Source organism: Gouania willdenowi, chromosome 16, assembly GCF_900634775.1.
Source record: "Gouania willdenowi chromosome 16, fGouWil2.1, whole genome shotgun sequence".
In the NCBI taxonomy this organism is placed as follows: Eukaryota; Metazoa; Chordata; class Actinopteri; order Blenniiformes; family Gobiesocidae; genus Gouania; species Gouania willdenowi.
The window spans coordinates 15,063,232-15,087,905 of record NC_041059.1 but is presented as its reverse complement, the minus strand read 5'-3'; the positions used below and the strand labels follow the sequence as shown (position 1 = coordinate 15,087,905).

The 24,674-nt window shown below is 39.0% G+C and overlaps 2 protein-coding genes across 9 annotated transcripts in view; one reads left to right on the top strand and one right to left on the bottom strand.

The window, feature by feature from the left end:
- Positions 1 to 6,866, bottom strand: part of erp44 (endoplasmic reticulum protein 44) — a 12,056-nt gene extending 5,190 nt beyond the window's left edge. The window contains 6 exon segments of the mRNA XM_028470809.1: positions 93 to 134; positions 136 to 278; positions 1,284 to 1,400; positions 1,687 to 1,726; positions 3,215 to 3,289; positions 6,733 to 6,866. Coding sequence (XP_028326610.1) covers positions 93 to 134; positions 136 to 278; positions 1,284 to 1,400; positions 1,687 to 1,696 — 312 coding nt within the window. The 5' untranslated portion in view covers positions 1,697 to 1,726; positions 3,215 to 3,289; positions 6,733 to 6,866.
- The window catches only part of invs (inversin), a 26,958-nt gene continuing 9,121 nt past the window's right edge, over positions 6,838 to 24,674 (top strand). For 3 of the 8 annotated variants that reach the window (XR_003675808.1, XM_028470800.1, XM_028470796.1), the window contains exons 1-12: positions 6,886 to 7,121; positions 9,073 to 9,179; positions 15,270 to 15,369; positions 15,585 to 15,751; positions 16,987 to 17,160; positions 18,316 to 18,483; positions 18,617 to 18,797; positions 19,937 to 20,046; positions 21,258 to 21,429; positions 22,201 to 22,356; positions 23,329 to 23,450; positions 24,179 to 24,286. Coding sequence is in view for 7 of the 8 variants with exons in the window: in XM_028470800.1 (XP_028326601.1) it covers positions 9,177 to 9,179; positions 15,270 to 15,369; positions 15,585 to 15,751; positions 16,987 to 17,160; positions 18,316 to 18,483; positions 18,617 to 18,797; positions 19,937 to 20,046; positions 21,258 to 21,429; positions 22,201 to 22,356; positions 23,329 to 23,450; positions 24,179 to 24,286 (1,461 nt within the window). In the remaining variant the exon portion in view is untranslated. Of the gene's footprint in view, positions 7,122 to 9,072; positions 9,180 to 13,084; positions 14,315 to 15,269; positions 15,370 to 15,584; positions 15,752 to 16,986; positions 17,161 to 18,315; positions 18,484 to 18,616; positions 18,798 to 19,936; positions 20,047 to 21,257; positions 21,430 to 22,200; positions 22,357 to 23,328; positions 23,451 to 24,178; positions 24,287 to 24,674 lie in introns of those variants that run through there. The other 5 variants (XM_028470799.1, XM_028470797.1, XM_028470798.1 and 2 more) reach the window with 5 other exon arrangements.

Here is a 24,674-nt window from a genome sequence, read left to right as displayed (position 1 = left end):
TAAAAACGATGAGAAAAAAATAGAATCCCAAAAATGTAATCAAAGAACAGAACAAATTATGTATTATTGTTGAATTTCTTATTAACACTTACATCCACTGTATTCACTTCTTCTAAGGACTGCAGCTCTTTTATTTGGATGGACCTGCTGCTGGCGGATGAAGTCAGCGATGGCTACCACTGACCTTTGACCTCTGTACTCCCGCTTCATCATCATCCCGTTACGGAATAACTTCAGCGTGGATATTTGCTGATCCGATATCGCTGAGGCTATGTCGGCTGTGTGCAGAGGAGGAGTTGATAAAGAAAGGTAAGCAAACACTGGTGTATAGAACATGATGGAGGACGGGCATTAAAACCTCCGTCTGAAAACACAGCCCGCAGTCGGCCATGAGCTCTGATCTCCCACATAAAAGCAGCCCCCTGCTAGGAGTAAATATTCTCTGAGCACACGCTGAATTGACTGTGTGCATGTATGTGTGGCAGTTGTCAATCTCACTGCGGGGCATCTCTTAAGCGCCAGTATTCACAGGAAGTAACAGTTTTGTCATTAGTCTTCCAAACAGTTTGCAGGTCATCAATAATCTCTTTAATTTACTTATCTCAAAAGGCAGAGACTGGCGATTTATTGTCTGCACTTTTATGTGCCAGAAATTCTACTGTGCACATATGTGCACCATATATAGGAGAACTGTGTGTGAGCCGGGGTTTGTTTTGTGTAAATACATCAAGGGCTGGTAGCTGTGACTAAAGCAGTGAAAATTCACACCTCAGTATTAGGATTACTACTACACTAAGAACTCTAACGATAAAAACCCATATCACAATAAAGTCAGTTTGTTTTTTTGAGATATAACAATACAAGTGTATCTTATTAAAAACTATAAGTCAGTAACATGATAGCAATAAAACAGCCCCTGGTTGTGAAGACAAAAGTAAACAATCATCATGTGAACACAAGCAAAACTAAATCCTCAGTCATGTTTCCTAAAAATCTGTCATAATGGCATCTCACAGGACAATAATATCTCAATTTGTTCTCAGGATGTGCACTCCAGCTCTTAAACGTTCTACTCTAGACGGGTTATAGAGGTTAATGTCAATTCAGCCCACACATGGAAATAGTAGAAGAAGAAGTAGAAGAAAAAGAAGAAGGTTGTATCTCGATACCATATCCTTAGCTTTGTTTTACATGTAAATGAAATGAAGAAAAATCTTGATTTCCTTTGCCCACCCACAAAATAATATTTTAGCTGCAGATTGAGGATGAATTGAAATACCCACAATGTTGGTCGCAGTCAACTCGAGCCAACCACAATGTGCTTGTGTCGGGAAACCTCTCCCTCACCACGTTGGATGCTTCCTCAAAAATTGGATTGAAGCATCTGACTGAATCTGCACATGAAGACCAATTACAAAGCGCATTAGTCGTTCATGGCAGGATTACCTTATTTAACCTTCACTAAAAGTTGAAGAAGCCATTATATCATTAGCCATGTTGACCTTTAATTAAGTATTATTTCTATTAAAGATCACATAAAAAATGCAACCAGCACAGTTTTTCTCAACCTGATTAAATAATCGAAAAGCAAAGACACCAATTAAATAAACAAATACATTAAAGTTTAAACTTTGCTTTATTTATTATTCCATCTTTAAACACAGTGAAAAAGTAGTAACACGTTACCAGTCTGCATAAAAGTTTAATAACGCCACCCCAGCATTGTCTGGAAGACAATAACAAAGAAACTATTTGTGTGTGTTTTCCGCGAACATATTAAAGTTGTTGTAGGGCTAGTGTTTTAATGTCCCATAAAAACAACCATGTTTTTTTTCAGAGAAATACAAGGAGGAGCATGTTGGCAACATTTTAATTGGCAGAAGTAATGGATGCAATTAGAAACTGGAAAAAACTATATTAGAAGGACATGTGTGTATGTACATATTGTCACAAGGAAGAGATTTTTTTTAATGGTAAACAAAACACAAACTATAACAATTTAGTGAGCTGAGATGACTTCACGGTTTGCTGCAGATGTTAAAATCCAAAACCACTCACAACTCATAATTTTGATGCGAACATTGTCTTAATTAATCATGCCTTAAGACAGTAAGCTCTGAGAGCTAGGGTGGAGCCTGGGCAAGATGCCAAGACACAGAGCTCACACACAGAGTCACATGAGCCACACCAAACACATTTACACTTACAGGGCAATATCAGAAACAACTATGAAGCATACATGCATATTTTTGCACTGTGGGTGCACATCAAAGAGCAAAGGGAAAAATGAAGTGCTAAATCACAAAAATCAATAACAAACACGTCTGCAAATATGTGGCATAGAAAGATCTTCATTTTTGACAAATAAACATGCTTTGTGATTCGTGTATTGGGAAATTTGATTTTTTTTAAATTACTTCAGGAGAAGAAACTAAAGCCAAAGTTCATAAGGAAAGTTCATAAGAGGAACCCAAACAGGAACAGTACAGGCAATCATCTGGACGGGAACAAACTCCCAATACAACAAAGGTTTGGGGAAAAAAAAACCATGATTATCTCATTCATTATTCTTCTCTCCACCTTTCACTTTTTAACATGAAAACATTTATTCAACCAGTCTTCCAAGTTATCATGACGGGTGGCTGTTTGGATTGCAAATGGTTGTTTAATAGAGTGAAAGTGGAGATAATGTCTCTTCTCTCAACTAGAAACATTCCTCTCTATGACATTTGTACAATAAGCACCTATATCAAGCTGTGGCATTTCTTCCCACATGGAAAAAATTGGCAAATCTATTGAGAAATCTGCTTTTACACAAACTGGGAAATGTCTGACATCCCATTTTAAAACAGTGGCGTTCAAAATGTGCTCGGCCCAGCCCTTGTAGCAATAAAAATCATCAACTCTTCTTGATTGAATTCACTCTGTGGGAAAACAAAGTAGTTGGACATATTCCAGAGGTGCATTGTGAAGTCAGCCAATATGACATTGGAGGGACGACCCCTCTGTCACTTTCTGCCCTTTAAATATCCAAAGTGTTCTGTGGATTCATGTCAAAGTAACTTAGTATGGTTATTGGTCAATCAATAAGCGTTTCTTTTCATGTGAACCATGGGGCCTAAGCACTAAAAAATGTTTTACATGTTTAACAAATCTTTCTGTCAACCCTAGTACACCCATTCTACTTAAAGGTGAATTATTAGTGGAGCCGTACTGAGGATGTCCATCGATGTTTCCCGAGTCCAGACTGATGATTTCTGCTTGTCCAGGAGTGGAGAGGCCACATCACCTGCACAATGCACATAATTAAAGAAAAGATAAAAGATTATTATTTGATTCATCATAAATTCACATGATGTATGAATATCCCATTAAGTATAGTGGGAAAAATGCTGGCGAACATAGGCCAGAAATCATTAGCTGAGATTGTTTTTTCTCAATAAAAGCTTCCTCCATTATAGAACATAAAGAGAAATGGAACTTGTCAACAGAACCACAGAAAAATAAAAAGCCAGCATGCTTTTAAGAGATAGAGACCATATCCATGGTGATGTAGTACATTACCGCTTTAGTTTGTGTACCAATTTGAGATTTTGCCCTCACAAGGGACAGCATGCATCTTTGAATTGTACCATGTCTCACTTTGTAGATGTCTGTGGATGAGTTTAGTTGTGCTGACTAGTTTGTAAGAGAACTGTTTTATGTTTTTTCTGCAGATTGACTTTTTCGTTCTGCTGCACATAGTAGGGCACACACTTGCCATCCATGTTTCTCACCATGTTGTTGTCTGTATATCTTGTGAGTTCCACATGTAATGAGTGCTTAGACTAAAACAAGAAGTGTTCAATGAATTATTGTGCAATAAGATTCCCCCAATATAAACATATCCCCATATTTTGGAGTTAACCTGGAAGTTAACACCTCACCTTTGCTAGTGAGGCAAATACAAAACATATTTTGCCTGCAGGTAAACAGTTTTTACAAAACTGACAAACCAGGTTTCCTCTGAGTGTAAAGTAATTTATCAAAGTTTTAGTGTTTGGGCTGGCAATATAGCAATGCTTAATAAGGTTTTTTTTCTTGTTGTTTTTAGTTGTTATATGTTGAACTTTCTTCTTCCACAGAGTACTTAAAGAAACAGCAATTTTATTTCAACTTCAACTAAACACCAAGTATGGGATCTTCCAGTGTGTTTAAAGAGTAAACAACTTACTGAAAGATAGACGGGTTTGTTTGGGCTGTGAAATCATTTGGCCTTCAAACAGACTGATACTGCACCATTTGCTACGTCCTATATGACCTTCTCTCTAACATCTTATTTGTCAGGGAGCATCAAACACAATGCTGTTTTAGATAAATAGGAAACAAAAGAAATCTAATTAAATACCAAGTTGCTCTCAGGGGAAAAGGCCAAAGAGTTTTCCTCAATATAATCATTTATTCTCTCTCCTGTTAAAGCTTTTGTACATGCATTAATTTTTAATGTTTTACGATGACGGGTGTGGTAAAAGTCCAAGCCTTTATAAATGTCTGTACGAGATAACCAAGAGGACATAAATTCTGCCAAAAAGTCCTATAGTTTTCCATGGAAGACAAAGAAAGTGTTTGATAATCATAATAAATGGAAACTTTATGACATCAGAGTGAAATAGGAGAGAAGAAATTAGTACAGTGGGAGAATCAGCAGCATCTGACACTCTTCTTCAAACGGGGACGCTTAAAGTCATCCTCTTCCTGTCAGTTGTAAACCAAATATAACAATATCAATAACAAATACCGGACATGCCGATTCCGTTCTTAAAACTAACACATTATGTAAATATTAGATCAGACTTTTGAAGCAAAGATGCTGAGTCACCCCAGAGTTAACAAACAGTTTAGGCAGCAGCATTAGATATATAATTTATGAGGAACGTCCTTTTCTACCCTTAACAAGATAAGGATATTCATGATCACTGACTTTTTTTTCATTTTAAATCTCTCTCTTTCCTCACTATTTCCATTAATTATGTGCCAATTCTTATGAGTTTTTAATATTTTTTTTTTATGTGGCACAAAAATTATTTCTTTTAAAGTCTTGCATTTTAGTCTTTAAGACTAAGAATAAATACTTTGGTTTGTATTTATTCTTAGTATAGTTTTAGTCATAGAAAAAGTATAGATGACGAAAACTACAATAAACATTATTAGTTGACAAAACTAATATTGCAGCCAATCATTCATATGTTATCAAATAAAAAAGTAGATAAAAGTTGGTGTTGATTTTTGGGGAGGGTGTAGCAGAGGCATTCCAGATTCAACATTGTACTGCTGAATTTCTTCCTCTTCAATACTTTTTTTCAGCCTCTTTCCAAAGCTAAACAACCTGACCTGTACAGTAGCAGGCTGACAAGTGGAGAAGTCGCTTTTTTGTTCACTCTGTATCCAAAATTATGAAATACGATAGTCCTAGCAGTTTAATGGATTAGTTCACATTATTGTTATTTCACTTTACCCATTGACATAAGGTGCATAGTATGTTAAGTTGGGGAAATTTCAGCAGCAAATCAACCACTCAGTTGTCAACTATGAATAAGAATTGTCAATAGGTATTGCAGTTGGAAATGCAACTTCTGATTCATATAAATCAGGATAAATCGTCAACAACATGATTAGCTTTGATTTAGATGCAAAGTTAAATCATTAAAATCAAAGCCATGAGAGCTGACAGATATACAACCAGTCCTTCAGCTTTGAGCCCTGAAGTCATGTTGCAAGTGGGAAAATGCATCTTTGCATACTCAACAAACATGGCATTGTCTGCATTACAACATAATAAAACCAACTGAAACTGAGAAATTAAAGGAAAAATAAGGCTAACTAAATAATGAAACAAATAAAAACATACACATTTTACCTAGCATTTTTTTTATGCTTAAATATTTTTAATAGAGCTTTTAAACTTATGTATCACATAAATTCTATGTTTCATTTTAGTTAAGAACACTATTTGGTCACTTATATTAAAAAAAAAACACACAAAAAAAAAAACATTATGCAAGTTTTTTTTATTTCCGTCTAAACTGCGCGCTGTTGCAGTCTCCGGGTTGTCAGCCAATGACAATGAGCCACAACAGAAGAGTCCACCAAACCGACGAGCATTCACGCTAAGCATACAGCAACTAGCAATTATACATTAATTCTAACACAATTACATTTAATACCATGATATTACACCAACTTAGTCACTTATGATAAATAAAACATCCTGCCTTTGGTTCATGATACTTCATAATGTGGTCAGAACAGGTAGCACGTAATGCTAACTACTAGTAGGTGCTTCAGTTCACCACCTTAACAACTTTCACTCAATCTACACACATCTACACGAACACACACAGTGTGCAATATGAGCAACACGGACATTGCAGGTAAAAAACGCAGAAAGACAGGAGCAGACAATCTTGACACTAACCCAGTTAAGTTGACATTGCACAGGAAAACTTAATTCACTTCTTGTGCTTCTTAATGACCACTTCTTGAACCGTCTCATCTACAAACCTGCCGCACATCTTGGTCCTGATACAGACTGAGCTGACATTTTAGTCGCTTTAGTTGCTTTCGAAAAGCCTAACAAGCCATCCCGGTTAGCTAGCAGCTAACTGACCGGCGGGCGGGATATACTGAGCTAAACGCTAGCAGAATACAGTAATTAAAATGAGCTGTGCCAAAAGACTAAATACAACCACTTACCAGGAGTGCAACCGTGACGACGCAGATATGGCGTGATGGAGTTATTGCTAAGAGTTTCATTGTATGTTGTGGTTGGATGTGGTGCCGTTTGTTCCCAGGTTGTATCGACGCCGCTCTGCAGCAGGAAAACGACGACGAACAGAACTTACGGTAACCACGGAAGCACGAGCAACACTTCCTGGTATTTAAAATGCAATGTGGGTAATGTAGTTTTGACAAGACCAAACAAAAGGTAAAACTCACATGAAAAACTACAAACATGACGTATTGTAGTTTTAACGAGGTCGCTTTGGGTGTTGTAGTCTTTCCTGACAAAGACCGGAGCGAATCAACGGGACGCCTGAAGAAAAACTTTCCAAAGACTTTCGTCAGAGACACAAACGTTAACGGTAAATATACACATGACGGAGGCATGGTGGGTGGAGATCTTTGCTGTAGTACAACAATGTTAACGCTATGCTCGGTAAATGAGGGCCAAGTGTTTGTTCTCTGCTTCTTCAGGGTGATGAATAACTGATTTCTATAAATGCGAAGAAGTTGCATCATTTTTGGTTATTTTTTCCGCATTTTTCCACTTTTTATTTTGTTTGTTCCACCACCTCGTCCATGATTACGATCCGATTCCTGTTTAATCCTTTAAGACTCACTCATTTTACTGACAAATCTGTTGTTGTTTTTTCTTCTTAACTGTTGATTATTAAAATTTCTGTTTAAACAGCAATCATTATTAAAGTTCTGCATCTATGTGAAAAATTGCAGAACTTTCATTTTGTATCTTGTGATGACAAATATTTGTTTTTTCATTGTTCGCGGGTCCTGTACTTCTTATAGATGCTGAAAAAAGTTATATCAAAGGGTTTCTTATTGGATAGATCAAATCTCTGACACGTATCAAACTTAAGGCCCAAGGGCCAAATCCGGCCCTTTGGAGCATCTAATTCGGCCTGCAGCAGAAAGTAAAAATGACAGAAACATGCATCATTCAACATTTTTATTTTTTAAGTATTGTATGTATCATTGAATCTGAATCAACTAATTATGTTGTAGATGTCACAGTTTCTTCAAATACACAAATTCAATGCAACTCTACAATATTTGCAGGGTTTACAGTTTTCCCAAGCTTATGATGTCAGTCATTTATATTCTCATATTGTCAGAAGAACTCTAAATGTTTCCGAAATAACCTCAATTTTTCTGTAAATTATTCAACCCATATTAATATCTCTATACATACATTCTTAGCCATTTTCAGCATCTTGCCATCACACGATTATGTGACAAGTATTATGTGGGGACCCCATGTAATAAATACATGACCCCCCCCCCCCAACGTCTGCTTCTTATGTGGCGCATTCGCACAGGATTACCGAAGCCTGGTTATCTCCCGGATATGACGTGTGAGTTGACGTTAAAACAACTTTACAGTCTTTTGATCGCAGTTCGTTGCTGTGTTACTGCTAGTGCTAGCCAGCTGTATTAAATAAAAAGCTACAAACAGAAAAAAATAGATTCTTACTGCACAGTGCAAAGCACAACGTGATCCACCGTTTACTTCTGATATTGCTCCTCCTCTTTAGCTTTCTCTTTTTGCTGCCGTATGTTACGGACTGATGAGGTTTTGCTGTCCCGGGACCCAAAAGGTTTTCTAAACACTCCAATGCAGCCTCCATTCTTGGCCAAAAGTAAATAAACATGCGTCCCGGAAACAGAACAAACACATAATCACGCATCAGGTCCCACCCATTTCTGTCCAAATCACAGAGAGGCCTATTTGCATTGGATTAGTATTATCACAGGACCTCGGAGTCCAGCAAAATATAGTAGGTAATTTGCGGGGGAATTTTTACTTAACAAATTACTGACATGGCCGATTCGCACAGGATTAACATCACAAACATTCTCCGCAATTATTACAAATCGTATGTGGTCCCTAGGTAAAACTAATCCAGTGCGAATAGGGCTCAAGTTGTAGACTGGGAGACATACTCAAGATCCAGAGACCAATCAAGGTAGGCAAGGGACAGAAGTAGGCTATGTGGTTAAGTCGAAGTGGAAAGTAAAGCAAAATGCAAATAAAAGAAAAGCCCCAAACTTATTGCAGCATTATAATTTGGTTTACCAGCAGCAGTTTTTGTGTGTTTTCATTTTAAAAATTTCCTCCTCTTTCCCAAAGAGTCCAATCTGCAAAGTGTTAGCTTCTAGCATGAACATAATAACAAGGGTTAACAAAAGCTTAGTTCGCCAACCAGTGCAGAAGCTGTTTTGTGCTGGCGCCTACTTCTGTGAACAGGTGGACTGGTCCCAGTACGTGTGCTAGCCTCTTTTTCTCTATCCTGCCAGAAGTCAGGATCAGGACAAGTAGGGGACCTGGACATGCATTCCCACCCACGGAGGATGCTCTAAACTAGGAAACATCTGCTGTAGCATCTTCCCTCAGCGCAGATATGGTAAGAGTCCAGTACACACAGAGAGTCGATCACCAGACTCAGAGATTATTGCATTATTTCCATTATTTTTTTTCCTGCTTTTTGCATCTTTTAAAAGTGCTTTTTTTTTTGCAAATTCTCTTGAGTCTAAACTCTGTAACAAAGCTTAGTGTTTATCGGACTGCAACATAATTGTTAAAGAGATTAAGGTGTGATGTCAAATTGAATCCTAGTGTTAATATTTAATGAGATAAAGCTCTCCGTAGGGGGTTCCCATTGTGGGAGAATCTACAAGATTGTGCCCCGGCAAAAAATTGTTAATGTGTACTTTTCCATAAGGTATACATTTTTTTATCTATAGAAAGTTATATGCTTATGCAAAACATTATGGTAACAATGTACTTTTGTTTTTTAGTATTTCCAGAGACACTGTTTAGAAATCATAATGAGAAATGCAAAATAAGAAGAAAACAAATAAAACAAACTAAAACTTACATGAATATTCTTACTAAAAAAAATGTAAGTATTTGTTTATAAACTAGTAAATATCAGAGCCTTCTCGAAAAATAAGCAAATAGGTTCACAGAACAAAAGATGTTCACTGAAGGTATCGATTATATCAGAAACCTGAAGGATTTCAAAATAAAAGCAGGTACAGAAGATGAATAGATCAGTGGTATTTAAAAAAAATGTTTACCACCCATCCATCTAGCCATCCTTTCTGGTACAGGCTCACAGTGGTTTTGAGGGTTGGTACACCTTATACAGGTCGTCAGTGCATTGTGGGCCAACAGACGGAGACAGAACATCACACAATGCCACTCCAGTCAATTTAAAAACTTCAATTAATCCTTACATACTATATATAGTATGCTGTTTCCATTTGCACTAACTTGTATAGGAAACCAACGCATGCTCACAATGAACTTGACAACTTGTCACAAAAAGAGCTCCAAGGCTTTAATGTCAACCATCTTTTTGTTTCTCTAAGTGTTGAATGTTATTGTAGTCACTGTTGTTTTTTCATTCAGTTGTTTTGGCAGCTCTACAAGTTCACGATGATCAAAGAACAGCGTGATTATAATATTTGTGTTCATCTTCAGCCTTTTTTTTTCTGAGAAGTCTCTTACTTATACATGTGTCTAGCAGTTAGGTGCATGGTCACATTGCAGACACCCACACCACTCTTCCAACGCTGTAATTTTATTTGCCCATCTGCCCTGTCCTCTTTTCTTGCTTTCTCCATCTTATTCCATTTCGCATTGGTCCCATCGATTTTTTTTGTTTGTTTTTCCAGCTGATTATGTCCCTATCCTCTGATTCGCCAGTGGGCACGATGCTCCCTGCACTTTAATTGGACATTTAATTAGATCACAGTTTTAGTCCAATTAGACTAAGAGGTGTGGGGAAAATGGGAGAGAGAGGGATATAGGAGGAAAAGTACCCCAAGCAGGTGTCTCTGCCTTTTTTCATCCTTCTCCATCTCTCTTCTCTCCTATCTTTTTTACTTAATCTCACTGTCCCCTCCCTCCATCCTGAGGGTGGCTCATTAGTGATATAATGGGATGACACAAACACACAGCTCTACTAGCTCTAAGTGTAGAGAGCAGTGGACGAACCACATGCACGAGGTGATGGGGACTTTAGCTTCTCACTGCTGCAGAAAGCACATGTATTTGTTCCTGTGAAACTCTCTTTATCTACATTTTGAAAGTGTTGATGACAGTGAGGTTATTATATGACAGTCTGCCAGTCACAGCAGCATTGATCAGCACCCAGACATTGACCTGCTGGCTAAGAACCTTATATCGACTCAGTGGAGCGCTCCAGTATGATATCACAACACCTAATGAGTCCAAGACAGGCCCTCATTACCAGCACAGCTCACTTCGATGCCAGTCAAATTTGCATCAGCTTAAGCGTCCCTGTGGTTGCATCCTCCTCCTCATTTTGTTGTCATTATCTTTGGCACAGAGCTGGGACTCGGAGCACAACAACATTGTGCTCCAGGGGGTGTGTGAAAACACAGGGGTAAGTTTAAACACACACAAACATGCACCCAGATGTATGTAGATATGCAGCCTCTTCAGCTCAGGTTGAACTCCTCGGAGGACACAGGCTGATCTCACTGCATCCCTGGAGGAGTCCTACATTCACCGCCCCTTTCTGGCTCCTCCTGATTCTGTTCAAACCCAGCAGGAGGATTGCTAACCTCTGCATGGATGCACCAACACACGTCCTATACCTGCGTGTTTCATCTGTAGGTCGACACATTTAGTATGGCTTCATATGTGCAGGGGGTGTGTGAAGGACAAATGGCAAGCAAGGAATTTCTGGCTCTAGGCATTGCTACCTGACCCCGTGGCTGTGAGATTGACAGCTGTGGTCCACCTAATTGCATTACTCTCCCAGTGATTGGCTCCCACCCTGGGGGCTCATTTGCCAGGATGCCATTGTGGTAATGATGTAAATTAGCAGATCTATGTGTCACTCAGCTTTCTCCCCACCTGCTGATTGGCCCTGCTGTGCCCCAGGGTTCGGCCTCCAGCTGAGAGAGCCAGCTCATTGGTCCTTTGGGATTCAGGACGTCCCCCAGAAATAAAGCATTACAAGCTTGGGCATCCCTGAGGGCTGGTATTATATTTTCTCCTACTTCTTTAGCTGTCAGTCAAAACTTAAGAACTGATACCTACAGCCGTAAAAACTCCAGCCATATGTCTAATATTTTGGTTTGAACTTAAAAAAAAAGTAACCTGTTAATAGAAAATAAAAAAATAGAGTGAATGTGTATAATTGAAAGAAAAACCCACACGCACGTTGTGTGTTCCCTGTTGCTTACCCAGCATGCCCCGGCTATGTCCTCTATCAAAAGCAGACAGCTACAGTTCGCCGACAGCCCGAGAACCAAGCAGACACACTGGGTTGCAAACATGCACTTTGACTCATGGTTTCCTCGCCTAGTTTGTCCTCATAAGCCTCTGTGTGTGTGTGTGTGGTGTGTGGTGTGTGTGTGTGTGTGTGTGTGTGTTGTGTGTGGTGTGTGTGTGTGTGTGTGTGTGTGTGTGTGTGTGTGTGTGTGTGTGTGTGTGTGTGTGTGTGTGTGTGTTGTGTCAGACCAGGGGCAGTGTGTGGCGTGCACCGCACTCCTGTTGGGATGCTGAAAGGTTTTGTGGGAGTGTCTAGGTTCTTTGTTGAAATCGCTGCGGTTATATGAGACAGAATATGAATACAAACTAAATAATGCCAGCATCAGCATGAATCAATAGTCTTACAGATGCACAATCACTTGGTCTGAACCTCAGTCCGTGATCGATAGTTTACTCTGAGTTATTGTCTTCATATTAACAAGCAGATTGCTCCCTGAGGAACACATATGAATGGGTAAATGAGACCACTCCAAACCTCTCAACAGGACCTTGTGTTGTTTTTACATCCGCTTTTGTTTGACTTCAGACACTGCTTTGCAAAAGCTTTGTGTTTTTTTGCAACATTTGGATGCACTGTAGGTGTTTCCAAAGCACTCAGTTCCTCATAAAACCGTAATTGTCCCCTCTTGGTGACACGATTGTACTTCAGATGAATTCAAAAATTGATCCGAGTCCCTCGTGGCAGTTTTTGTCAAAACATGCATTTATTTTTATTATTCAATTAATTGTTTTTTTTGGTCGTTGCTGTTTTGTGTTTTTTGTTTTTCACGTGGCAGTTTTTAACATTGGGAAATAAATGGGGAAAAATAATAATAATCATCTGCAGCTTATTTATAATAAAGTTTGGATGCGACTCTTCAAAAAAAAGATATCAAATTGTCGCATGTATGTCATTTTTTCTCCACCATCAGGAACGTATTACTCTCTCTGAAGTGCAGCTATGGCATTTCAGTCATTTCTGCATGTGTTAAATATTAGTATTGCAGACTGCATGTGTGTGTGTGTGTGTGTGCATTTTCATGTGTTCTCCTGACTGTGTAATCAGTGTAAATTAGAGTTGTTTAGAGAAGTTTGTGGCCGGTTTTGGTAAAGCCCCTGTAAAAACTCTCTCTCACGGAAAATCACTTCCCATGACGTGGCGCCCTAACCGACGCCAATTCTCGTACACACCTCAATATTGCGGCATGTTGCGTTTCACCCCTCCACCATTTTTTTTCGCACAGGCCTACGTCGCAGTAAAAGTGGTACCTAACCTGTGTTAAGTGTCTGCTACCATTTGGAAGATCGTGAGAAAGCAGCTTGCATGATGGGTAATTGCCGTAGTGCACGCAGCGTCTACAGGAGCACTCTTTATGAGGTGGCGAGAGGGAGTTGGAGGAGGATGAGAGGAAAAGGATGGAGAATATTTCCTTTCCTTTTCTAGATCCTGCACCCAACAGTTATAAAGTTTGCGGTGCAAAAGAAGTCATCTACCCATTCACGCCTCTATGTGGCCCCCTCTCTGTTAGCATGTTCCTCATTATTTTAACCACAAGTCTCACCGTTGATGAAAACGTCTTGGAGAAATCTGTGATTGTGGCCCAAGCTTATGCCTCCAGCGTTTATGTGTTTAGGGGCAATAATTGATTTCTGTTTTGTGCCCCGCAGGGCTTGTCCCACATCTCCAAACCCAACACACACACACACAGACACACAGCAAGGCATGCTGCAGTTTTAATGAGACATGAATAAGACATGAAGAGAGACCCCCTTCTTACACACTCACACGGGGTCTACCCCTCCCCAGCTGCTTCCTGTCTGCAGATTACCCAGCGTTCACCAGGCTCTGGTTAAGTGGGGCCAGGAAGAGATTTAACCCCCTCAGCAGGCGCAAAAACCAAAACACACACCCACACTGCTATCAGCATACAATAACTCTTTTTTTATTGTGTGACTGAGTGTTAAAGTTGCTTTAAGAAGATTTTCCCACTGAAATCTGAATATTTTTTAAAGTAAATTTGGATTATTTTTTGTTTTTGTTTTCCTCTTTAAACTTAGTCATCAGTACAAAGTTCAAGCCAAATTCACACAAACTTTAGCGCCTCGTGTGCAATAAAAGATTAACACTCCAACTCGTACATTATTTATTACTCTTTATGTTTCTTCCCTTTTTTTCTTCGCACATTGGCACTATTTTTTGTACATTTTCTTGACATTGCTGCATACTGATGAGGATGAGCATAAGATCAGGTGAGACAGTCACTCATTATATGCTGCAATCCACTGTGTTCATGTGCTGCGTACACGACTGTATTGATCTTTAATGTTGAATATCTCATTTATTCAGACAACTTTTTTCAGGAAATTTATTTTAATCTCCTGCCAACTGTCAGTCTTCCTCAGAGGCAATCCGTGTATCAAAAAAAAAAAAAATGGAATAAAATATTGAAAAAACAATTCATTTTTCATTTTTTTTGTTTTGGTTTTATTTTGAAATACAAATGAACAAATGATACACGGATGAGAGACATCTACTGATTGCATTGATGTATCAGTACATGGGCCAACTTGCCCCATGTACAAAGCAAGTAAGGACTTAATGAAAGAACGTACAAGGACGACAGTTAACAAATACATCAAAGCAATCAGTAGATGCCTCTGAGGTAGACTGACAGTGGCAGTCAAAACATGTCAGGAGATTCATGTAAATTAAAATAGTAAATTTCCTTAAAAAAAGTTGAAAGTTGAAATGAAAGCATAAAATGTTATTTTTAAAAAGAAGAGAAAATGAACTTGATGGGATTATTAAAGCAAACATCTCAAACTCAAAGCGGTGAAAACCAGGCTGCTGGAGCATCGGATTCAGCCCCCAGAAGAAATGTCCAACAGAGTGAGATTAAGAAAAAATTGATTCTTACGGAAAACACCATAGATTTTATCACTCACACCTACATTTTTTCTGGGTAGTCTAAACATGTCTGGTTATTAAGTGACCATAGGAGCAAATGATGGCCTGATGACCCATCCAAGGGGTTTTCTGAGTAGAATGGGATACGATTTAAAGGATTAAGGTTTTGAAAGTAAAAGTGGTTGCAGGGAGCTAAAAATAACAAACAAGAGGAAAACCCGTCAAGACTAATGATATTGTACAGAAGCGTATATATTTTTTTAAAGAGAGCTGATGATCTTTGCTTTTGTTATCCAGGCATCATCAATGTCAAGCCCTGGACCTGCATCCCTTGGTTCCCAGGTTCATGCAGCAGCCGTCAATGGAGATAGGAATGCTCTGCTCAGACTCATCACAGGTATACAGAACACACACACACACACACACACACTTACAGATTGTATTTAAAGAGATAGGGAATCAGGGTTATTTTCTGTGCTGTGGTTAATCTTTTTATTCATTAGAGATCACGTTAATGTCTGTCTGGCATTGAAAATCCAACTTGGCCCATGTATAAAAGGTTAGGACTATGATGTTATTCTCTTACTGAAACCTGTGGTTTTGTGTGAGCAGCAGAGTCTTTGCTCAGGGATCAGGAGGACCAGTTTGGTCGAACACCTTTGATGTACTGTGTGCTCGCTGACCGGCTGGACTGTGCAGAGATTCTGCTGAAAGCTGGAGCTTCAGTCAACAAGACCGACCACAGCTGGAGAAGTGCTCTTCACCTGGCTGCTCAGAAGGTCTGGAAGCACACACGCACATTTTCTTTTTTCCTTTGAGGAAATCATTAGATCCTGTTTCAAATGCAAAGAAAAGATCACAGTGGGTCCTAAATGAGATTGTTTTGACATTTTATAAGAACTTTTCTCATTGCCTGACCTCTGGTGGCAGCCTATTGCCCCCTAGTGACTGGATTGTATTCATAACCCAATGGCTAATATGGATACATTTAAATTTTTAATGCAGATGTATTTTTATTGTGCGACAGTAATAATATTTAATATACTGCATGAAGTTGGCAATGATTTAGATTTGTATGCTGATCCCTGAAAGAATGAAATGAACAACCATTGAAATGATGCTGTAGTGGAGGAGTGGCTGATGGTTGTTGTGTGGATCAACAATTTTAAAAATATCAAATCCCATGTTTAGTGAATTATGTACTTTATTAAATAAGTTAAGGCAGGGTAAGTAGTGGGCCGAAGCAAGAGTTGTGAATGCAGTTGGGTTGGAGTGTGTGCGCGTGTGTTTGTGCATGTGTGTGTGGAAGGGGGTTACTAGTGATGGGAAGCCTTGTCTCTTTGACATCAGATCAATAAACGGCTGAGACAGCGAGAGAGGCCAGGGATTACTGATCTAATTGGACTGAGAATAGAGAGGACACACACACACACACTCCGTCGGAGACAAGATGCATGCTCACACACAAGATAGATCTGTCAGATGGTGGCTTTGTGGTCGCACAATGGCAAATATACAAAACGCTCTCACATGTGCCGACCGTCTTTGCCTTTGTTGACGAACACACTTGGTCAACGTACCTTCTCTGAAGCATAATGCATCACCCAGTGGCCTGTGAAGCCAGGACTAGCAGTGATGATGATGATGATGATGATGATGATGATGTTGATGTGGGGAGGGATGACAGGCAGAGGCTGACTGCTCTATCTGCCAACAGAAATGCTGTGTACTGTTTAACAGCTCATCAAAAGCACTGAAGAGATGGATGACCTGTGGATTGAACAGGACACACTAAATGCCTGTTGAGTCGGGGTGATTGGGAGTGTGTGTGCGTGTGTGTGCGTGCGTGTGTGTGTGTGTGTGCGTGTGTGTGTGTGTGTGTGTGTGTGTGTGTGCGTGTGTGTGTGTGTGTGTGTGTGTGTGTGTGTGTGTGTGTGTGTGTGTGTGTGTGTGTGTGTGTGTGTGTGTGTGTGGAGGAGAATTGATGAATTCTTTGTTCTGTCCTGTGTTTTAGGGGAACGTGCGTTTCCTGAAGCTGCTGCTGTCCAGGCGCGCTAACTGGCTGCAGAAAGATTTGGAGGAAATGACACCACTTCACCTGGCCACCAGACACCCCTCTCCAAAGGCCCTCGCGCTGCTACTCAAACACATCGGACCTGGAGAAGTCGACACACAAGACAAGAACAAGGTACTTCACTCCAGGCATGTGCAGTGCTTTTTGTTCACAGTCGTTCACAGACAGAGAGCAGAGAGCAGCCAGTCTCAGCCATGGTTAGGCTCAATTACATCATCAACTTACAATTCCGTCTTCAATTATCCATGTTCAATTACAACTCAATTATGATTACGTTGACGAGGATTTTGTCCAATTACAATTATTATTTCCCCCTGAAATCAATTACAATTTACGTTCTTAATTACTAAAGTTAAATTACTATTATTTGCAATTAATAAGCCTTTAATTTAAAAAAAAGCCCTAAATTTTAACATTCCTCTTATTGTAGCTTTCTGTTTGCGTCCTATGATAATGGGTCAGTTTGACCCATGTCTTATATCAGCTTTAAAATACCCTAAAAATATCATCTAATTAGTTTTTCATCTCTTGGTTTCCTTGTTTGGCTTCCTTATTCATTAAAATATTGATATTCATATTTTTGTTGTGGGCGTTTGAGCCTTTTTTCTGTCAGTATAGCCCTAGATTTGTTTAAATGGTACAATGATCCTAATGGGTAAACTTGATATGAAACATTTTAATAATGGTTTACTACAAAGGCCTAGGTGTAAACCATAGAACTACAAAACGCTTCCCCAGTTTTGCATTTAATTACATTGTAAATTACAGTTTTTATAAAATGTTCATGCCAATTATAATTACAAAGTCAATTAAAGCTGCAAGCAGCGATGAACGGGCCCTCGCAACCACACGCATGTTGCGAAGTGGCGCATGTTGAGGTGTGTTGCATGTCGGAGTGTGACAATACAATTTTCAAGGGGGCGCCATTGAGTCATTTTGCCATTCACATGTCGAATTCCCCCAAAATATCACCAGTTCCCCCAGTTCTGATTTGCGTTCAAATTTTCATGAGTTTTTGAACGTATTTAGGCCCTCAAAAATGCGATCATTTTGCCGTAAATAAATAATAATAATAATAATAAAAACGAGATGCATTACAATAGGGTCCTACGCACCACTGTTTCTAATTATGTCACAATTGTGATTAATTACCAATTACCAACCTCAAACTTGCACCAACAAAAATCTTTCTCTTCTTTTTTGCTCATTTTCTTACGTTTCTTTCTCATTCTCATCATTATTTTGCCTTTCTCACTACTCTACGTACAGCAAACTGCTCTCCACTGGTCGGCTTTTTATAACCGCCCGGAGCACGTTCGTCTTCTGATCAAGCACGACTCCAACATTGGCATCCCAGACAGCGAGGGGAAGATCCCGCTGCACTGGGCGGCACACAGCCAGGAGCCCAGCGCCACACAAACCGTGCGCTGTATTCTGGTACAAGTTGCATCGAACACAACATACTGACTGTTAAATACGTCAGTATCCCTGTGACGTGTCTGTGTTGCATGTGTGTGTGTGTGTGTGTGTGTGTGTGTGTGTGTGTGTGTGTGTGTGTGTGTGTGTGAAGGAAGCAGCACCCACAGAATCCTTGTTGAACTGGCAGGACTATGAGGGTAGGACTCCCCTGCACTTTGCGGTTGCCGATGGTAACGAGGCGGTGGTGGAGGTGCTGACTTCATATGAAGGCTGTAATGTGACGGCGTACGATAACCTTTTCAGAACACCGCTGCACTGGGCCGCTCTGCTGGGTGAGTGAAGGCATGTCCTTAATGTATTTATAAAACTGATCCCCCATAACATTATGACCACCTGCTTGATAAAAAGAAGGCCAGGGTTGGGGGCAATTACATCTTCCAATTAAAATTAAGTCTTTAATTATCCCTGTTCAATTACAACTCATTTACGATTATGTTGCTGACTGGCATTTTTTTCCAATTACAGTTATAATTACAATTATTACTTTCCCCTGAAAGTCAGCTGCAATTTTGTTCTCAATTACTAAAGTTCAATTACAATGAATCCCACTTATTGAGCCTTTGATAAAGAACTCCACAAAATGTAACTTTCCTCTTGTGTTAGCTTTCTGTTAGTATTCTTAAATCAGCTGTAAAAAAAAAACCCACTAAAAGCACGGTATTATTTATCATCTAATTAGTTTTTAAATTATTGGTTGCCTTGTTAGGTTTCCTAATAAATGTAAATATTAGTCTTATTTCTAAACCTTTTTTGTGTCAGTATAACCCTTAAATGGTAAAATGATCCTCAAGAGAACTGATGGGAAAACTTGATATAAAACATATTTTAATAATTGTTAACTACATATGATAACATGGTTCATCAGTATTGCGTTTAGTTCATTTGTAATTCACAGCTTTTATGGAATTTCCATGACAATTACAATAACAAAGTCAATTATCTGAACTCACATATAATTCAGTTACAAGAATTACAGGAACAGATGACTTACAATTGCAATTATTTCGTAATTGTAATTAATTATCAATTATGCAATCACAATTATAATTGACCCCAACCCTGATGTAGGCAGATGGTTAGTCTCTTCATGTGCCAGTTATCTACTGTTCACAGTAGATAACTGTAATTTTTAAAGTTATATTTGGTGGTTTATTTGAGCTCAACCATCTGATAAGATGCTATTACACACTTGAGCCAACTTCATTTTTCCGATGTTTTATCATTCACCATCTGGAGATAAACAACGTCTCTCCTGCACAGCTTTTCTTTATGTACAACTGATGATACAAAGACAACCACGCTGTTCAGCAGGAGTTTAAACAGCATCCATGTGCCTGAGGGAGAGTTTAGTTTATCCGTGTCGGCATCTGTGGCCAAACACACTCCTCTACTGTAAACATTTGTTTTGTAGGCCACGCCAAAATCGTCCACCTGCTGTTGGAGAGAAACACGTCAGGTACTGTCCCCTCCGACAGCCAAGGGGCGACCCCACTGCACTACGGAGCTCAGAGCAACAATGCTGTGAGTCACCTTTCTTCTAAAAGTCAGTTTAAAAAATTCTTCTTTTCAAAAATGTATGCGTTGTTGTTTATAATCTGTTCCCAGAGCCAATTAAAATTAAAGTACAGTTTTGACAAATTTATCAATAAAATATCTTTTAATGTTAGAGCATTTTTCTGCCACATGTTACTGCTTACAGCAATAATTTCCCACCTGCTCAGGTTTGCCTGGCTTTCCTTTTTCTGATCTATAAGTTTCAAGGAGAAATGACACTTTGACGAGTAAACAACAGTTTGTTTTTTGAAGCATGTTTGTGTTTTTCCACATATGTTGCATTATGTTGACCCATTATTGTCATTATTGTATTAAACTTCATGCTTATTTTCGTCAATTTAACCACATTTTTAATTTGTCATGCTTATTATTGCCAGTTTAAACCAATTGTTACAACTAATTGTTTTAATATTGACACTTTGAACCATTTTGAACACTTTTTCTGGACACTCTAATTTGCAACTTTTAACCAATTTCAAAGGTTTTAAAAATCCTGTTTCAACACCTTTTCCACCATATCTTGTTACTTTTTTTTAACCCATTTTATTTCTGATTAAAACAAGGATTTACATCGTTAAGATGACTATATACTATGGTCGAATAATAATAATACACATCCTGGATAACAGTGGATATTATTCAGATGAATAAATAAATGTGGCTATCACAGATTCATATAACAATGGACTATCATTTGGCTGACTTTATGGATGGGCCCCAAAAATCTCTCCCCTTTATTCCCCCTTATAGATGGCCCTCCTTCAGGTACAGGGGGGTCCCCAGTCTTTCGCAACTTTATTTTAGGGGTTGTGGGCTGAAAAGGTTGAGAATCATTGACATAGATTATAATATAATCAAAATGATGATGTTATAAACATTACAATCTGTAATTTATTAATTTTCTTTAAGTGTCAAAATATCATGTGAATCGGCTGCTGTTTAAAAAACATCTTTAAAATGACTAAATCTATTCAAATTATTTTTGCTTGATTTTTTAAGTTTGAAAGTGACATTTTACCCATACAAAATATTTTGTAACATGAGAATTCTCTATACACTATATTATAATACTTTGCTCTTTTATCTCTGCTGATAAGCAGCTGCAGAGGCTTTCTGTGCCTTCTTTCTTCTATATTCATCAACCTAAACTAAACATCTGTACTTCTGTATGCACTAAGGAAACCGTCGGAGTGTTTCTGTCCCATCCGTCAGTGAAAGATGAGCCCGACCTGGAAGGCCGAACAGCCTTTATGTGGGCTGCAGGGAAGGGCAGTGATGATGTCATCTGCACCATGTTGGCCCTAAGTCCTCACATCGACATAAACATGGCCGACAAGTACGGCGGTACTGGTAAGGAACTTATAGCCATGCATGGGTTTTGCACAAGATTCTCCAGGGACAGACATGCATTACACTTAATGTTTGACTGTGGTGGTAGCGTGGCCTGCTGCGCAGTTTAGTCGTTTGATGTTGAGGTCGCTGGGATTTCCCCCTGAGGTGTGGAGTTGCTGAGAGAGAGGAAAGTGTTACTGTCACCAGGGTTAATGTGAGCATGCTGAGTTGACTCCCACTGCAGCTAATGTTGGTTCTTCACACACACACACACACGCACACACGCACACACGCACACACGCACACACGCACACACACACACACACACACACACACACACACACACACACACACACACACACACACACACACACAAACTTAGTGCCACACTCTGACCCCTAAGGGCTATTTGGACATGTAATCTCCATGGCTCTTCTGCTCAACCATGTGATCATTGTTTATGCATGGATAACATGCAACGGTTGAGTCATTCTAATGAGACAGTGTAAGGGTCAGTGAAAGTGGCTGGTGCCCAGTTCACTTCCATGCACTTGATTCTAGCCTGTACTGTCTGGGGACGGCAATGAGGCGGAGGCTTAAATGCATCACTCCTCATTTAATTTTCTCTGTCTGTTTAACCCTCCATTGACCAGGATTTAGCCGCGATCCAGAATGAGCTGCAGCTGAGAGGAACAAAGAAGGAGGAAGCAGTCGCCTCAGGGGTGTTTATCATCTACTTACATTCAGCCATTTAAGTCGTGCGTGTCTGCGTGTGTGTGTTTATAACAGCCCTCCACGCGGCCTCCCTGTCGGGCCATGTCAGCACCGTAAAGCTGCTGTTGGAGAAAGGGGCCATGGTGGATCCAATGGATGTCATGAAACACACACCCCTGTTTCGCGCCTGTGAGATGGGATACAGAGACGTCATACTCACTCTCATCAAAGGTCAGTTTGAGTAATAACACATGAGTTATGGCCGATAAGAGATATATATACGTAGGTAGACATATGTTATTGGTATTGTGTCAGTGAGAAGTCCCCTCACAGCACATGACAGAAAAGACTTTGAAAAAAATTAATTATGCCTCGAAAATTTACCTTTTATCTTTCATAGAGAATTATTTAAGCTGTTTGCTCAATCAAAGGATCATCGTCATCAGATCAAAGAAGTAGTAATAGACAGAACAGTACCAAAAGAGCAATCCTATAGTGTAATAATAATAATCTGATATCTTAAAATGCAATACTGTTATGGATAAAAACATTAGCCATAATTTAGTAATTATATTGGAAAAATATGTAGACATTGCATTATACAACAAACTTCTAGAACAAGGGCTGAAATGGCTCAGATGGTTGAAGTTATAGAAGTAAAAAGAGAATAACAAGTAGTTCTTAAGTTAAATGCTTATTGATCACATACTATAAATGTTTGAATCCATGGATTCAGGAAGGTACAGAGAAAGAAAACCACTGAAACCTCATCATAATAGAAAGAGAGGCAAAAGAAGAGAAAACATTAAGAATTGAAATGCATGAGAAGCAAAGATATGTAACAGAAATGCTTCCAGAGCAGCCTACAGCTTTATCCTTTACAGAAAGTGAACTATTGTTACTTTTTATGCAGTGATTTTTCACATCACTTTGTATTGCCACATTTAAGTGCTTTGAAACGAATAAAGTTTGTCCCAAAGATGTGTTAATGTTTAACAACCATTGTGCTATTGGTCAGCATCAGTGCATTTAAAGGAACAATCAGTGAGTCCTCCTCTGCGTAACATTTAATTTAGGAAGACTTCCTCTGAATGATACATGACCAACAATGGAAACAGTCCGAGTCGTAACTGCACTGTGTTGGATTTTTGGTTAAGTATCTGTTAAAAAATGCTTTCATAGTGACTCACGTGTTTTATTAAGGTTCTGCTCATGTGGATCTGGTGGATGTTGACGGTCACTCTGCTCTGCACTGGGCCGCTCTTGGAGGAAACGCAGAAGTCTGTCAGATTCTAATGGAAAATGAGATTTGTCCCAACGTACAGGTGCACATTTTAATATTTTTATATTCCTACTTCATTGTGTATTATAGGGTTTTTTTGTTAAATAAGGTTGTTCGACAGATTAATTCATTTAAACAGGATTTATGCTCTGTGTTACAATTTCCTTTCCTTTTTTTCTGCTCTTGTCATTCAAACTATTGACCAACATCACACGAAACCACTTTTTCCTTAGACTTTTTTCATGTGCCTCTTTTTATTTGCAATTTTAACAATAATACTGATTGTAAAACCACAACATCGTTTATTTTGGTGTATGTTGTCAGGAAACTGGTTGAACTTGTAGAAGTGAGAGAATCATGAGGGGGGTAAAATGTCATCTTCTACAACATTTTGAATAGTGTGTTAACATGGCACCATGAAAAGTAAGACATCTCAACTACTGTAGTTAGCAATATACAGTATATAACCAAGCCCAGCTCTTCATTAGGCTGCATTCCCTCTTAGCAAAGTGAGTGCGCGGGTAAAGAGAGAAAGTGGAATGGTGGTTTCAGCAATCGGGATGTTTTTTTGATAGAATTTGATTTGAAAACACCACAATTCAGTATGCACAATGCGATATTTTCATTTCTATGAAGGAAATGTATTCCGGATACACAAGGTTTAGTAAGAATATTAACTGCAAAGGCATGCACAAAAACAAAGGGCCCTTTGATGGTAAACTTGTTAATCAGGTCAATATTCAGAGTTGCTGTTCTTCTACCTGTAAACAGGACCAGGCAGGACGAACCCCGCTGCAGTGCGCTGCTTACGGCGGTTACATCACCTGCATGGCCGTCCTCATGGAGAACAACGCAGATCCGAACATTCAGGACAAAGAGGTGAGAATGTGTGTGAATTTTTTAGGAACAGACTAAATGTATTAAATAATGCAGAGGTGTCAAACTAATTTTAGTTATGGGGCCAAATGCGGACCAGTTTAATCTCAAGGGAGCCACAGATTATAAATATTTAAAGTATGTAAGACACCGACAATATTCAAGCCGTAAGTGACAGATATCAGTCTGCAGGATTTTAATTTTCCTTGATTTTGTGACCAATTCTTTCTTTAATTTTGGGGAACAATTTGATGAAAATTGTTGGATTGGCTTGGAAAAACTGTGGGCACTGGGAAAATGTGCATTTGTGCATTTGGAGGTACTGAGATATCTTCAACTGAATGAATTGGTCATTTACACAATGAGTCATGTTTTTTATGTCAATATTACT